The sequence below is a fragment of the Sordaria macrospora genome, chromosome 5 (genome assembly GCF_033870435.1).
Source record: "Sordaria macrospora chromosome 5, complete sequence".
NCBI classification, from domain to species: Eukaryota; Fungi; Ascomycota; class Sordariomycetes; order Sordariales; family Sordariaceae; genus Sordaria; species Sordaria macrospora.
Window position 1 is genome coordinate 3,155,521 of NC_089375.1, and position 14,041 is coordinate 3,169,561.

The 14,041-nt window shown below is 53.4% G+C and overlaps 5 protein-coding genes across 5 annotated transcripts; 4 read left to right on the forward strand and 1 right to left on the reverse strand.

Moving 5' to 3' along the window:
- The first annotated feature begins 24 nt into the window (after positions 1-24).
- SMAC4_02432 (uncharacterized protein) lies at positions 25-3,063 on the forward strand. The gene is made up of 2 exons (XM_003350713.2): positions 25-2,670; positions 2,739-3,063. The coding sequence occupies exons 1-2, from the start codon at positions 367-369 to the stop codon at positions 2,826-2,828; spliced, it is 2,394 nt and encodes a 797-aa protein (XP_003350761.1). The 5' UTR covers positions 25-366; the 3' UTR covers positions 2,829-3,063.
- A 131-nt stretch (positions 3,064-3,194) lies between these two features.
- Positions 3,195-3,902, forward strand: SMAC4_02433 (uncharacterized protein; the record flags this gene model as incomplete). The annotated part of the gene is made up of 1 exon (XM_003350714.2): positions 3,195-3,902. Exon 1 carries the CDS (start codon positions 3,438-3,440, stop codon positions 3,900-3,902), a length of 465 nt encoding a protein of 154 aa, XP_003350762.1. The 5' UTR covers positions 3,195-3,437.
- Positions 3,903-4,501: 599 nt separating this feature from the next.
- SMAC4_02434 (uncharacterized protein) lies at positions 4,502-9,393 on the forward strand. The gene is made up of 3 exons (XM_003350715.2): positions 4,502-5,361; positions 5,416-8,776; positions 8,862-9,393. Exons 1-3 carry the CDS (start codon positions 5,345-5,347, stop codon positions 9,159-9,161), a joined length of 3,678 nt encoding a protein of 1,225 aa, XP_003350763.1. The 5' UTR covers positions 4,502-5,344; the 3' UTR covers positions 9,162-9,393.
- Positions 9,394-9,919: 526 nt separating this feature from the next.
- SMAC4_02435 (uncharacterized protein) lies at positions 9,920-12,768 on the forward strand. Its single transcript, XM_003350716.2, has 3 exons — positions 9,920-10,908; positions 10,993-11,373; positions 11,442-12,768. The coding sequence occupies exons 1-3, from the start codon at positions 10,549-10,551 to the stop codon at positions 12,021-12,023; spliced, it is 1,323 nt and encodes a 440-aa protein (XP_003350764.1). The 5' UTR covers positions 9,920-10,548; the 3' UTR covers positions 12,024-12,768.
- Positions 12,769-12,892: 124 nt separating this feature from the next.
- SMAC4_02436 (uncharacterized protein) lies at positions 12,893-13,848 on the reverse strand (the record flags this gene model as incomplete). Its single annotated transcript, XM_003350717.2, has 2 exons — positions 12,893-13,383; positions 13,486-13,848. The coding sequence occupies 2 exons, from the start codon at positions 13,846-13,848 to the stop codon at positions 12,946-12,948; spliced, it is 801 nt and encodes a 266-aa protein (XP_003350765.2). The 3' UTR covers positions 12,893-12,945.
- Positions 13,849-14,041: the final 193 nt, after the last annotated feature.

Here is a 14,041-nt window from a genome sequence, read left to right on the forward strand (position 1 = left end):
GCTATTGCTGGTGAACTTCAGTGGAGCAAACCCCGAACACGCCCCGACACAATCCCTGCTACAGTGACGAAGTGATGTGGGGATACGTTTCCAAAGGGCTTGCGGATGGATCCACGAAGTCTGGCGGCTCCACGAACCACGAGCAACCAAACACTGGCGCAATGACCTCTGCTCAATCTTGTGATCGCATCTTGTTTCCGTCTGCCCGTTTTTCACCCTTCTTGAGAGCTTGAGGTCCCGACTACTCGCAATCGATTATCACAACAGCATCATCATATCGTATTTTGTCAACAGCATCTTCGAGACAAGCCTCGATAGCAGCACAACCATCACCACCACCACCACCACGACAACACCACTGCGACCATGCGTTTCGGCAAGACGCTCAAGCAGTCTATTTACGAGCCATGGCGGGACAAGTACATCGACTATAACAAGCTCAAGAGCATCCTCCGAGAGGATAAGCCCGACGATGATGACGAGCCATGGACCGAGGAGGACGAGAACCGCTTCTGCGACGAGATTTTCAACACCCAGCTCGAAAAAGTGGCCCAGTTCCAGGAGGAGAAGATGCAGGAGCTGCGTCAACGAGTAGATACCGCCTTCGACAAGCTCAGAGAGCTGCCGCCGGCCGATGCGGAAAACAAGGACAAGCCGACCGACGAAGCCCTTGCTCAACGACTCAAGGACCTCGAGGCCGAGCTGGATGGCATCACGAACGAGGTCAAGGAACTCCAGAAGTACAGCAACCTAAACTACACGGGCTTCCTCAAGATCGTCAAGAAACATGATCGCAAGCGTGGTGATCGGTACAAGATCCGTCCCATCATGCAGGTCAGCCTGTCTAAGCGGCCCTTCAACTCGGAGCAAGGGTACTCGCCTCTGCTCAACAAGCTGTCACTCATGTACTTCGCCATCCGCCAACACCTCGAAGAGAATGCTCCCGCCGAGCCGTATCTGGATCCCGAAAGTCAACCCGAGACACACAATGGCGAGAAGTACACGGCCTACAAGTTCTGGGTGCACCCGGACAACCTGCTCGAGGTTAAGACGTATATACTCCGCCGGCTCCCTACTCTTGTCTACAGCCAACAGTCGGCCAAGGAGTGGGATGAAGATGAGGACCCGACTATCACATCTCTGTACTTTGACAGCCCCCACTTCCAAATGTACAACCAAAAGGTGGATCGTGAAACCGAGGCGTCATCGCTCCGCTTACGTTGGTATGGTCAACTGAGCCAAAAGCCCGATATTGTGCTGGAGCAAAAGATCATTCACGACAACGGCACCAGCGAGGAACGCAAGTTTCCCATAAAGGAGAAGTTCATAAAGTCGTACTTGGATGGCGAGTACAAGATGGAGAAGTCGATCCAGAAGATGGAACGGCAGGGCCAGAGTACCGCAGACATTGAGGAGTTCCGTTCCACTGCCGATGCTATTCAGGACTACATTCGCAGCAACAAGCTCCAGCCCGTCATCCGCGCGAACTACGTCCGAACTGCCTTTCAGAAGCCCGGAGATGATCGCATTCGTGTGTCGATCGATACCGACCTCGCCTTCATCCGCGAGGACACGCTTGACCGCGATAGGCCGTGCCGTGACCCGCAGAACTGGCACCGCACGGATATTGACAACAGCAACATGACCTACCCTTTCAAGAACATTAACCAGAGCGAGGTGTCTCGATTCCCCTATGCAGTGTTGGAAATCAAGCTGAAGGAGGACAACAACCGCAAGCGACCAGTCTGGGTCACGGACCTGATGGCCTCGCACTTGGTTCACCCTTGCCCTCGCTTTTCCAAGTTCATGCACGGCGTCGCCTCTCTCTTCGAGGACTACGTCAACAGGCTCCCCTTCTGGCTCCCCGATCTTGACACCGACATCCGCAAGGATCCTCAGGTGGCATTTGAGGAGGAGGAAGCGAAGCGTGCCCACCGTGCGCAGAATGAGCAAGTAGTTGGCAGCTTCCTCGGCACCAAACTAGGCAACTCGTTCAAGCCCTCCAGGAGTTCTCCCGTGGCCAAGTCCTACCTCGCCGAGCGTGTCGCGGCCGAAAGCAGCGGCCCCAAAGCGCAAACTCCCGCCTCTGGGATAACAGACAGGACCCATACCGACATTACTCCTGCCGGCGACGGGCTCAACGGAAGCAGCAGTAGCCAGCAACAGAATGGCCAACAGCAAGGCCACAGTGACTACGGCACCATGACCCTCTCCTCCGTCTTCCCTGGCTTCTCCCTCTCCAAGTACTCCAAAGCCATGCGTCTCAAGCGGGCCCAGCGTGAAGGCGGTGGACGCCGTGGCTCCGTGACCCTCCCACCTGGAGTCGAGGAGCCGACCGAGTGGATCAAGAACTCGGGTCCCTTGCAGATCGAGCCCAAGGTTTGGCTGGCCAACGAGCGCACGTTCCTTAGGTGGCAGCATATTTGTGTGCTGTTGGGAGGCTTGGCTATCAGCTTGTATACGGCTGCGGGCAGGGACACGGTGGCAGAGTGGATCGCTATCGGCTTTATCTTGACAGCTGCGTTTGCCGGTGGTTGGGGATACTTCTTGCTGCACTCGAGGAGACAAATGATTATTGCGAGGAGCGGCAAGGACTTTGATAACTTCCTTGGGCCGTTGGTGGTTAGTGTTGCGTTGATGGTGGCGCTGATTTTGAACTTTAGCTTTGCAGTAAGTCTTTCGGGGGGTTTGAGTATCAGAAAGGGATCTTAACAGTTGCTGACTTGTGTTTCTTTTAGTATCGCGACTTCTTGGCCAGAACTGAAAGGTCTGAGGCTCTGTTCATCCAAAGCAGCAGTTCCTCTGCGAGTCACGTTGACCTGAGATAGGAGGGGCTATAAAGTTTGAACGGGTGACGCGAGACTGGATATGAAACTCATGCTTGGTTAACGATGGGATAACGAGGGGATGACGATAGATTGGATACGGAAAACAGACTTGGTTATGACTGTATGAACCTGGGATATGGGCACATGGGCGGTGGTTTGGTAGAAAAATGCCTTGATGAGGGTAGTGTTGAAGTAGGCATACATACAATTACGCATTGACTTGGAAGCATGGAAATTGATAAACAGGATGTGTTGATTCAACAATACCAAGGGCTGTAGAAAGGGGCATCTCGTGCGCGCACGGACCACTGTTGCTCTGGTGAAGTCGAGAATGGACCGAAGTTCTCAACTCGAAAACAATTTCATGCAAACAACATCTAAATAGCACTTTCCAACGACCTCGCAAAGATTATCGTGGCCGTCTTCCTTGCACTTGAACGATTACCGTTTCGCAAGGCTCAACCACCCAACAGCCAGTGATCCAAGCTCACCACTCGCCTCGCTTTTACGAGGCCTTAAGCACCAAACCAACCGACTGAAGGAAGAAAGAATCACAACGGCGGGAATCTCATTGCAACAACCAACAAGTTCACCATCACCAACAACAAAATGTCAACACAAATACCCCTCCACCCTCGCCCACTTCCCTCATTAACACCGGCAACCAATCCCCTCCCAACCTTAATCCAAACACCCTCAGGCCTCGCCCTCCTCGAGCTCCAAGGAACCCTCAACATCCGCGACTTCGACCCATCCACAGCCTCCCCAGGAACCATCAGTCCAATCCCAGTAGGAAGGATCGATTTCCCCGACTACCAGCCCAACAGGCTTACCTTCGACCCGAATGACAAGAAGTGGATGAAGAGGGTTTATATGTATATCGGGGAACATCAGCGGTTACATGGGGAGGTGAAGGCACTACCCAAAGCGGTGGGGGTGGTGAGGAAGCGGCGGCACCTTGACGATGAAGAGAAGGAGGAGTTGGAGGTTGTGGAGATTATAAGGTACAAGCTTGTTTTTGCGTCGAGGCCGGAGCCGGTTACTAGGGGGGAACAGTTTGCTGGGAGGGAGTGAATGGGGGTTGAAGGGAGAGCTAGTTCGTAGGTTGCTTTGTAGGTTCAAATCTTCTTTGAAAGTGTCATATGAGCTTTTCTTCTTCTTCTTTCCCATCCCAAGTTTTAGCTCCATTCCTTTGGGCGTCGTGGTTCCTGACTAATGTTTGAAGGGTCCTCCATGAAAAAGCACGAGGGGTCACGAGGTCCCCTGGATTCTGAGTCTGGATCCAGTTTGTGATACAGTACCTTGATACCTTGATAGGTAAACGGACGAGAGCGGTGAAAAGATATGTACAAATGGTTGTGATTCGAGACCGATCGGTTCGCGGAGAAATGCGAAGGCGTTTACCGGTGTAGCTCAGCTTGGTTCTTCACCCACCTTTCCAGCTCGTCATCCGTGACCAAATTATAGAAGCTACGACGGCATGGGATGACTATCGGTCCCGGTCTCCGGCTCGGAACCTGAAGCCATGAGCTACCTCTATCGATCATTCACGTTTCACATGTTGAACGAACAAAAATAACATCCGGAGGTGGTGTCAATGACCATCATCAACTGGATTAACAAGAAAAGTCAAGATGGCGGGACCCCGCCAACCGGTGTCGTTCGGAGCTGTGGGATTGTCCACTGAGAGGTGGGGGATGCTGCAGCAGACGCCACAGCGGGCTCTGACTGGCTGATAGGGCGCGGAGTAAGTTGTGAGGCGAAGGAAAAGTGCAACAGTTGGTGGTGGTGTTCACGGGCACTTGCAGTGGGAATGCACAACTCCAACCTCGAAGTTTCCCCGAGAGCCCAGTTGATGGGAGGATCACCAAAAGCTTGGCCATGGATGTTATGGACAATAATGATGACGCCCGCGTGGCCCGCATTCCATTCCCACTCCAAATGCAGAATCCCCGGCCAAAAAGTCCATCTCGACCGCCGGAGACCTAGGTAGCGGACGGTAAGGTACATGTAAAGGTACTGATAGTGACAGAATACGCATTTCATCATTTGTATGGATCCCTGATTCTCCCCTTTTCCAATTCAACTCGCATCTCCACTTCGTCAATGGCGACGGCTTTGTCCACACTTGTTGCATATCCACCAAGGGTTCTAGACTGGCTCTATGAGTTGAGACGACTTAAAGCTATCATACATCGGCACAACCTGTCCTTCTCCGTCTCTTCGACTCGTCACAACTGTTTGCTTATTCTGCTTGCTTAGCTGTCACCTCTTCTTAGTGGCTCACATTCGACCTGTGAGACCTTGATCCCCCCCCCTTGACCGCCAACAAATCATCTAGTACCGAAGACTATAATAGGGCCACCACGCTCCTACCTTTCAGACCCCGTCTGCACTCTCTGTCCATCCTGTTGCCAACATAAAGAGCAGCCTAACGGATTTACAATAACTTGCGAGCCTGTGGTAATCACCCTCCTATCGTCGCTATCGACAGGGAAACAGTCACACAGCCTACTATGAAGTTTGGCAGAAAGTATACACCCCTCATCCTTGATCCTTTTTGCACTAAAAGCTGACGGTTCGACAGTCTCCCACGTAACCAGGTCCCGGAATGGGCGGCTTTCTACATCAACTACAAAGGCCTAAAGAAGTTGATCAAGGCTGCGCAAGAAGCGGCCAAGAATGGAGAGCCAGTAGATTTGGCAGAGTTCTTCTTTGCCTTGGACCGAAATCTTGAAGATGTCGACTCTTTCTACAACAAGAAGTATGCCGAAGCGTACCGGCGGCTTAAGGTGCTGCAGGACCGCTATGGCAGGACCCCCGAGATCGTCGCCAACCTCGATGATGATGAGGTCGAGGAGCTAATGGGAGCCCTTCTCGAGCTCCGAAGTCAGTTCCGGAAGCTGCAATGGTTCGGCGAAATCAACCGCCGTGGGTTTGTCAAAATCACAAAGAAGCTGGACAAGAAGGTTCCCAACACCACAAGCACCCAACACAACTACATTTCCACAAAGGTTGATCTATTACCGTTCGCCAAGGATACCGCCATCAGCCGCCTTTTGACCGAGATCAACAAGTGGCTGTCAAAGCTGGGAGATGCGCATAATATCGATGATGCCAAATCCGAGAGATCGACACTCTCTCTGGGCCGTGCTTCTGCAAAGGCTATGCTTAACGTACCGAGTGCGCTTCTCGACAGGTTGGATCAGGCCATTCGTAAAGACGGCGTCGTGGCTTTGGAAACTGGCTTGAAGGAAGGAAATCTAGCGAACGCTGACGGTTCGTCGCCATCACAACAGCCCTTGCTACTTAACCTACTCCAGCGATCGATTTCCAACCGTTCGAGAGACTGTATCGTCTTCCTTCTCAAGCAAGTCAAATCACTGGACGAGCCCGACGACATCAACGAGCGCAATTGCATTCACAGACTTGTCATTCACATTGGCCGCACAAAAACGGCCTCGCTCATCAGCAGTGAGCCCGAGGCCGAATCGTATCCCTTCCCTAGCACCGGGGTTCACTACGCGCAGCCCTACCTCACCCCAGCCACCTCGCCCTTATCAGCACCACGCGGAACGACCCTGAAGGAGTCGAAACTCCTCGGCCACGACGATGAGGCAATTCAGCTACTCAAGTACCTACTAGAAAACCTGAGGCCAGATCAGAGGGTGGCACTGATCGCCAAAGACGCATTTGGTCGCATACCGCTCCACTATGCCGCCCAGTTCGGCTTCGTCGTGGTTTGCCAGATCATCATGCGCAAGATGCAGGACTGGGGACAATTCAACGTCGAGAACGGCATCGACGCCCCCGAATGGCAGGACAAGGAGGGAAACGCGCCACTGCACCTGAGTGTCATCGGCGGTCACCCGCTGACTACCAAGGCGCTGCTGCAAGGAGAGAACTGGAAGGGGGTTAATGACCACCAAGCCGAAATGAGGCGTGCCATCTCCAAGTCGAGCGCGGTGTTGGCCCTCGCGACTAAGGCTAACTCCAAGGACATCGTCGACTTGCTGGTCAACGCCGGAGTGGATATCAACTGGCAGGATAACAACGGCGAGACGGCCTTGCATGTCGCTGCCAGGTTTGGCCACGACGAGTGCGCTAGGGTGTTGCTTAAGGGTACGAAGGAGCAGAAGGCCAATCTCGAGCTGGCTGAGAAGAACTTTGCGTGGACACCGCTGCACATTGCGGCTGTTGATGGTCATCTTGGTGTCGCCCAGCTGCTTGTGGATGCCGGTGCTGATGTGGACAAATTGGATTCGTCTGGTTGGACGGCAAAGGAGCATGCGGCATTGAGAGGCCATCTGGAGATTGCACGGCTCCTGTCTGGTCATATCCAGGCTCCTGAGGATGTGAGCGGTAGCAGCTCCGACGACGAAAAGTCATCGACCACCACGCCGTACCCTGAAACTGAGAACGCTCTGGCTGCGTCTCTGGGTGACCGACGCTCCAACGCAAATTCGCGTCCTGCTGAACCTGTCAAGACTTTCGGCCACAGGTACCTGAAGAACGAGAGCCTTGTGCTGGTCAGCCTGGGTTCGATGGATATGCGCAAGGGAATCGAGGCAATCAAGTTGGACAAAGTTCCTCTTGCTGAAGCTCACACGACACAGCTGGATACGGCTCTGTCGGTTGTTGTGTCTGCCCAAGGTGCGCTGGGCGACCCGACCATGATCGATCTGCCTGTTCACGAAAACATCTCGACCGAGCCTATCCTCTTCACCACTAGGGATGCCTCCAAGGTCAGACTCTTCTTCGATATCGTGCCGACATACTCGGGCAACGAGAAGAACAAGGTTGGCCGCGGCGTTGCTCTTCTTTCCAGTGTCCGTCCCACCGTCGGCACCAAGAGGATGAACCTGCAGGGCGACATCTCGGTGCCGATCATGGGTAGCAACTTTGAAGTTATCGGGACAGTTAACTTCAACTTCTTGGTCATCACCCCTTTCTCCCACCCCAAAATGGAAGTAACCTCCCAGCAGACGTATTGGAAGAAGCTGGACTCTACCATGGTTATTGGCCACCGCGGCCTCGGCAAGAACGTGGTAGCCAACAAGTCTCTCCAGCTCGGCGAAAACACGATCCCGTCGTTCATTGCCGCCGCTAACCTCGGCGCCCAATACGTCGAGTTTGACGTGCAGCTCACAAAGGACCACGTCCCCGTCATCTACCACGATTTCCTCGTCAGCGAGACGGGCTTCGACGCTCCCGTGCATACCCTCACCCTCGAACAGTTCCTGCATATCAACCCCGACTCCTCCCACACCCACCAGCACGGCCACCATGTTCCTCAGCAACAAGCTCAGCATAAGCAGCTGAAGAAGTTCCGCAGTAACAGCCCCGGCCCCCGCCAACGCTCCATGTCCATGGGCTTCCCCGGCGCCAGTAAAGACCTGATGGAAGAGCGGATGAAGCACACGCGCGACTTCAAGGAAAAGGGCTACAAGGGCAACTCACGGGGCAACTTCATCCAAGCGCCCTTCGCCACACTGGAGGACCTCTTTCGCAAGCTACCCGAGACCGTGGGCTTCAACATCGAGATGAAATATCCGATGCTGCACGAGAGCGAGGAGCACGAGATGGACACGTACGCGGTCGAGCTCAACTCGTTCTGCGACACGGTGCTGCAAAAGGTGTACGACATGGCCGGGCCAAGGAACATAATCTTTTCGAGCTTTAACCCGGATATTTGTTTGTGCCTGAGCTTCAAGCAGCCGAACATTCCGATTTTGTTCCTGACAGATGCGGGCACGTGCCCCGTGGGCGATATCAGGGCGAGCAGTCTGCAGGAGGCGATCCGGTTTGCGAGCAGGTGGAATCTGTTGGGGATTGTGAGCAACGCCGAGCCGCTGATTAACAGTCCGCGGTTGGTGAGAGTGGTGAAGCAGAGCGGACTGGTTTGTGTCAGTTATGGAGTGCAGAACAATGATCCCAGCTTGGTGCAGGTAGGTTATCTTTCCTTTTCTCTTCCTTTTTTTGTGCATTCCTATTCTCGGATTCAAGCTGATCGTCTGTGTTCTCTACCTACAGAAACAAGTCAAAGAGGGCATCGACGCCGTCATTGTCGACAGTGTCCTGGCTATTCGTAAGGGACTAACCAGGGACCGAGGCAACGTTACTAGCACCTCCACTTCAACCTCCAGCAATAGCAAGGAACTTCAGGAGAGGGTGAGGCAGGTGGAGGAGGCCATCCACAAAGAGGAGAACCGAATTGAAGAAGAGGGCTCATCTGCTGAGGGAAGCGCCAATGAGGATAGTAACGGCGCTACGAACGGTGCGGGACAGGCCACGAAGGAAATCGAGGAGACGTTGAGGGCTTTGAGGACATAGAGAGGGGATCTCGGGGATTTACTTAGGAATAGCGATGGTGGGAACATTTGTGAGGGGAGCGTTGGCTTAGTTGGTACATGATACACATTGGTGGCAGAGCAAGGAAGAGATAGATACCGACATGCTCAACGATGGTTTATTGCATTGCAGCGTTCGCGTCTAGCTGTTGGGTTGATACGCGACAGAAAAAATCAGTGGAAGAAAGAGGAGGGCCGAGGGCGGAGCTGAGGGTTGTTGTCGGGTAAGGTACATCCGATGGGGGCCTGCGAGTAAGTCATTAACAGAATTTGGTGATCATTCAAGGCAAATGTGTTAGCGGGCCGTCGCTACATCCCGTGGGCTGCCTCCGTCCCCGATGACAAAGACCACAATGAGTCTAGTACCTTGCGAGATGTAAAAGCACCCACGGCATCCACCAGCCGGTGGACAAAGTGGCTGAGACGACGTCATGTGTGAGATAGTACAGGACGTGGATTGCGTAACCTTGAAAATGATGGAACTGATCCTTGATCAGCTGTGCTCCATGCAAGTACTGCACCAAATATGGGCAGTCGAGGCAGTGTTGCTCTGGCTTTGGTGTGGTTGCGTGAGAAGAGAAGCGGGCTGTAAGCGGGCAGCTAGGCAGGCAGCGAGTTCCGTCGTGATGATTAACAGGACCCTGGATTGCTGAAGGTCCCGTCTTGGTTCCTGCCCCTCTATAATTCTTAAGATCGACCGTCCACCTGTGAATCCTACCTTCTTTTCCTACAACACTGAAATAGGCTTTGTTTGTCCGACATTGAGTTTTCTCTTCTTTGAATCCCTGAGCCTTGCCACAGAAGCTTTAGATAGTCATCAAGACACATTGTGAGTTGGACTCTCTTACAAAGAGGTACCGGGCCGACAATCGCACCTGTTAGAGCGCCACCTGAAGACCGCTGAAAGAGGAGCCCCGCACACCCTCGATTAGGTTCAATTCGCCAAACAGTTGGGCCGATCGATTCATACCCAGACGAGACTCGCTCGTTGCTCGGCTGACAGCAACTGTGACCATTACGTCCACCTGCACTCCAGTCCAATCGTCTGAGGCCATCGCGCGCCATTTCAGCCACTATTCATTCTTATCCTCCAGCCAAACCCTTCCTGTCTAGCTCTCTTTCTTCTCTTGATCCAATACGAACGTGACCGGAAACGTTTTATCGACCGACCGACGGCCCAGACAGCAAAAGTTTAACTGATTAAGACGCTCTCGGCTTTGGAACTCGACAATCTCACGATTCTTCCACTGAACACCTCGCGACTTGACTCGATCGAATCTCTTCTCCAAACACCCAACCACACACAAAAAAAAAAGCCCGCTCAACAAACCTACCTCAACCGACAACCCATACATACAAAAGTCAACCCGATGGCAGGCCCTGCGTCTCCCGGCAACGACGGCCCAACCTTTGCGCCTCCGCCGCTCCCAGCTGGTTGGATCGCGCAATGGGATAACGCCTCCAAGAAGTACTACTACGTCCAGCTCTCCACCGGTGTTTCGCAATGGGAGACTCCCACAGATCCAGCTCCCGTTGGCGCCACTCCCGGTGCCGCCCATGAACACCCCTACGGCGTACCCGGTAGCGACGGCGATAGGAAACTGGAGATCATCACCTACCCAGACGGCAGCCAGAGCGCCAAGTACCCCGATGGGCGAGTAGAGCCGGTTGCTCCTCGGGAGGACGGTACGAGGGGAATTGGAGGCCCCGATCAGGATAGAAGTCTGGGTGTATGTTCTTTCTACCCTCTTTGTCTCTCTCCTGAATGTTGATGAAATGCGCGTGACTAACAGTCTGTCTTCTTTTAACCGTAGTCCTTCATCGGAAACACTCTCATCAGCAACCTCGCCGGCGGAAACAAGCAGTCTCACGGCGGCAGCAGCAGCAGCGGCGGCGGTGGTGCGGGTGGCTTGGTTGGTTCCCTGCTTCAGGGCGCCATGGGCGGTGGTAGCTCTGGCGGCCACGGAAATAGCAACAGCAGCGGTGGAGGTCTTGGTGGCAAGATCGCATCCCAGCTTGTCTCGGGCATGTTCTCCGGCGGAAGCCACAAGCCTTCCTCGTCATCTTCGTCCTCGCAGCAACATAACACTCACGGCAACCAGTCATCTTCGCATAGCTCTTCGGGCAGTCATGGCGGTGGTCTCGCTGGCGTTATGGGCGGCATCGGCAATCTGTTCGGAAACAAGCCCAACTCCGTAAGTAGAAACGCCGGTCCATGATGTAACATGATGTAGCAAAGTCTAACCAGAAAACTCCTGATCAGAGCTCCGGCTTCGGCTACTCCAACTCGGGACAAAGCGGTTCCTACAGCGGCCAGACACCTCCCGCAACTTACCAGCAAGCCACCTCCGGAGGCAGCTCTTCCTCGACCTACCAGACCGCCGGACCTACATCATCGCACCAGTCGCACCAATCGCACAGCGGCAGCAACACCCCTTCCTACGGTGCACCATCTGGCCAACACGCTCCCTACGGTCAACACCAGCATGGCCAGCAGCCTTCCTACGGTAGCACCCCCTCTTACACCTCGCCACCGACCGGCCAGCAGCCTCAGTACGCTCCTCCCCCAGCCGGAGGACCTCCCGGGCAATATGGACAGCCTCCGCAGGGGTATAACCAGGCGCCCCAGTATGGCCAGCCACAAGGAGGATTCCATCAGCAGACTCCCTCGTACGGACAACCGCCGCAGGGAGGAGCTCCCTACGGCCAGCAGCAGCCTCAGTATGGCGGACAACAGCAGCAGTACCCGCCGCCGCCGCCTAATTCGTATGGTCAGCCGCCTAGTGGTCAGTATGGTCAACAGCCGCAGTACGGCGCGCCGCCGCAGGGAGGTTATCGGTACTAGGAAGGCCGGCTTTGATGTCAGGTTGCGCACAACGCCAAATATGAACAAAATACGGAGGTTTCAGTTGATCAAGATACCAAGAACGTAGATGGATGACGCAAGCTGGGTAACAAAGGAAGCCTTTTATAACTACATCATCGTTTTGAGCGAAGGATATGAAAGTGGAACACAATGGGTTAGGTATCTGGAACACAAGCCTGAAGCTAAAGCAGAGCGCGGTGTCAGTACGCCAGATACTCCGTGCGAGATCAAAAGCCGCGGCAGTAAAGGTAGTGGGAGGGTCGACTGACGACGAAACAAAGACAGTGAAGACTATAACTTGCACACGATTGTCCTTTCAGTTGTACTCCTGCATTGCATACGCTGGATGATGGACTGAGTCATAGAGCCAAGTGACTCAAGGAAACAGAGAAACAGTGATGTTGAAGATGTAGGCGGATCGTTGTCGGCGGTGTTGCTTAGCACCAAGGCTTATTGACCGTATTTGTACGTTCGGATTGTGAGGCGCGTATGATTTTTTTTTCTTTTGAGTCCTTATTGTTCTAACATGGTACTATCAAACTGGGGGTTACAGCGTGCTTGCCCGTACACCGGTTGAAGGGGAGAAGAAGGGTTTCGGCATATATGTGTACACGTCAACCCAAGCTTAGGTTTTCATCAGTCGCCATCTGGGCAAACGCGAAGGTATGCGAACGGCAAAGGGGTGGAGTGAGGGAGCAGACATAGACAGTGGCCAAGATATGAAAAGGGGCGATGGGAACGGCAGCAATCCCGTTCCTATTATCGTGTGGAAATGGCTTTTCCCATAACAAATATGCTTCCACAAGCACACGACGAATATCTCAAGAACGTTATATCTATTATCTCTTATCATATACCCATCCTTAACAACCCTCTTAGCTTATTCGATGTTCGTCCTATCTCACCTCACCTTCTTACTCTCTGTCTCTTCCACACCCTCACCCGCCTCCTCGGTCAACACGACCTCTCCAACCAAGAAGGACACCACCCTCTTCGAAACTATCCACCCAGCCACGGCAACGACAACGATCCACCCGATCGTCGGCACCAACGACCGAGGAAGCACGTTAAAGAGAAAGGGATCAAGGATGATGTCCACGTCTACCGGCGGTGGGTGCAGCATGACACTCGTGTTGGAGGTGAAGTAATCTGCTGCGGCGGAGATGTGGAGGAGGAGTGATGATGATGATTCTGAATCCTTTAATCTCGCGGCATGCTTTTGTCTCTGCGCCTGTTGCGGCGAAACTGCCGGGTAGTATTCCATCAAGGAACCGGCGAGGCGAGGAATGATGAGGACTTCTTTGGGGGTATATGTTTTCATGTAAAAGTTTGTTGGTTGCTTTTTTGGGTGAGGGAGTGTATCAGTAAGTAAGTGGTTCTTCTTTCGTGAGAAAGGAAGGGGGAACAGAGACAGGGAAAGGAAAGAAAGAAAGATATGTACCGTAGCAGCCCAACAAACCCTAACTTCATATCTTTGCCCCTCCGTCAACCCCTCTAGGAGAAACCACGCATCTTGTCCGCGAGGGTACTCAGCAGATGGAAATACGCGGTTTATTTTCGTCCTGAGTGAAGACCGGTCATCAGTCGGGTCTGGCGTGAGGGTGTGGATTTGATGCAGTTTGGTGTCTAGCCATCGCTGTGCCTGCTGGTTGCTGGCATCTTTTATGATGAGATTTTCTTCTGATGGAGTGGAGGAGGGGCCGAGGAAGATGGTCTTTTCTACATTGGCGAGGACGATAGAGCTGAAAAGGGATATGAGGAGGAGATGAAGGAGTTGTGTTGAGGTTGGGAGGAAACGAGGCATGGTCGGGTCGGGTGTTTGTTTACTTGGGGGAGGGTTGTCTACCTATTGCCCCCTGAAAGCGTACTGGAGGATTGATGCTGCAACGCAAATGGAAACAAAATGGACGTACATGTCCCTCCAAGCAAAATAGATGAGACGCTTTGTGGCTAATTCTGGGTGAGCCGTGGCCTAAGGTCGTCTCACAAAATTTGTC

What these genes read in the sequence shown, in the direction of transcription:
- SMAC4_02434 (XM_003350715.2), top strand. An exon ending in ATGATCCCAGCTTGGTGCAG is followed by an intron (nt 8,777 to 8,861) that starts GTAGGTTATCTT and finishes CTCTACCTACAG; the next exon opens with AAACAAGTCAAAGAGGGCAT.
- SMAC4_02435 (XM_003350716.2), top strand. Translation starts at nt 10,549, where the DNA reads ATGGCAGGCCCTGCGTCTCCCGGCAACGACGGCCCAACCTTTGCGCCT. An exon ending in ATCAGGATAGAAGTCTGGGT is followed by an intron (nt 10,909 to 10,992) that starts GTATGTTCTTTC and finishes TTTTAACCGTAG; the next exon opens with TCCTTCATCGGAAACACTCT. An exon ending in TCGGAAACAAGCCCAACTCC is followed by an intron (nt 11,374 to 11,441) that starts GTAAGTAGAAAC and finishes ACTCCTGATCAG; the next exon opens with AGCTCCGGCTTCGGCTACTC.
- SMAC4_02432 (XM_003350713.2), top strand. Translation starts at nt 367, where the DNA reads ATGCGTTTCGGCAAGACGCTCAAGCAGTCTATTTACGAGCCATGGCGG. An exon ending in TTTTGAACTTTAGCTTTGCA is followed by an intron (nt 2,671 to 2,738) that starts GTAAGTCTTTCG and finishes TGTTTCTTTTAG; the next exon opens with TATCGCGACTTCTTGGCCAG.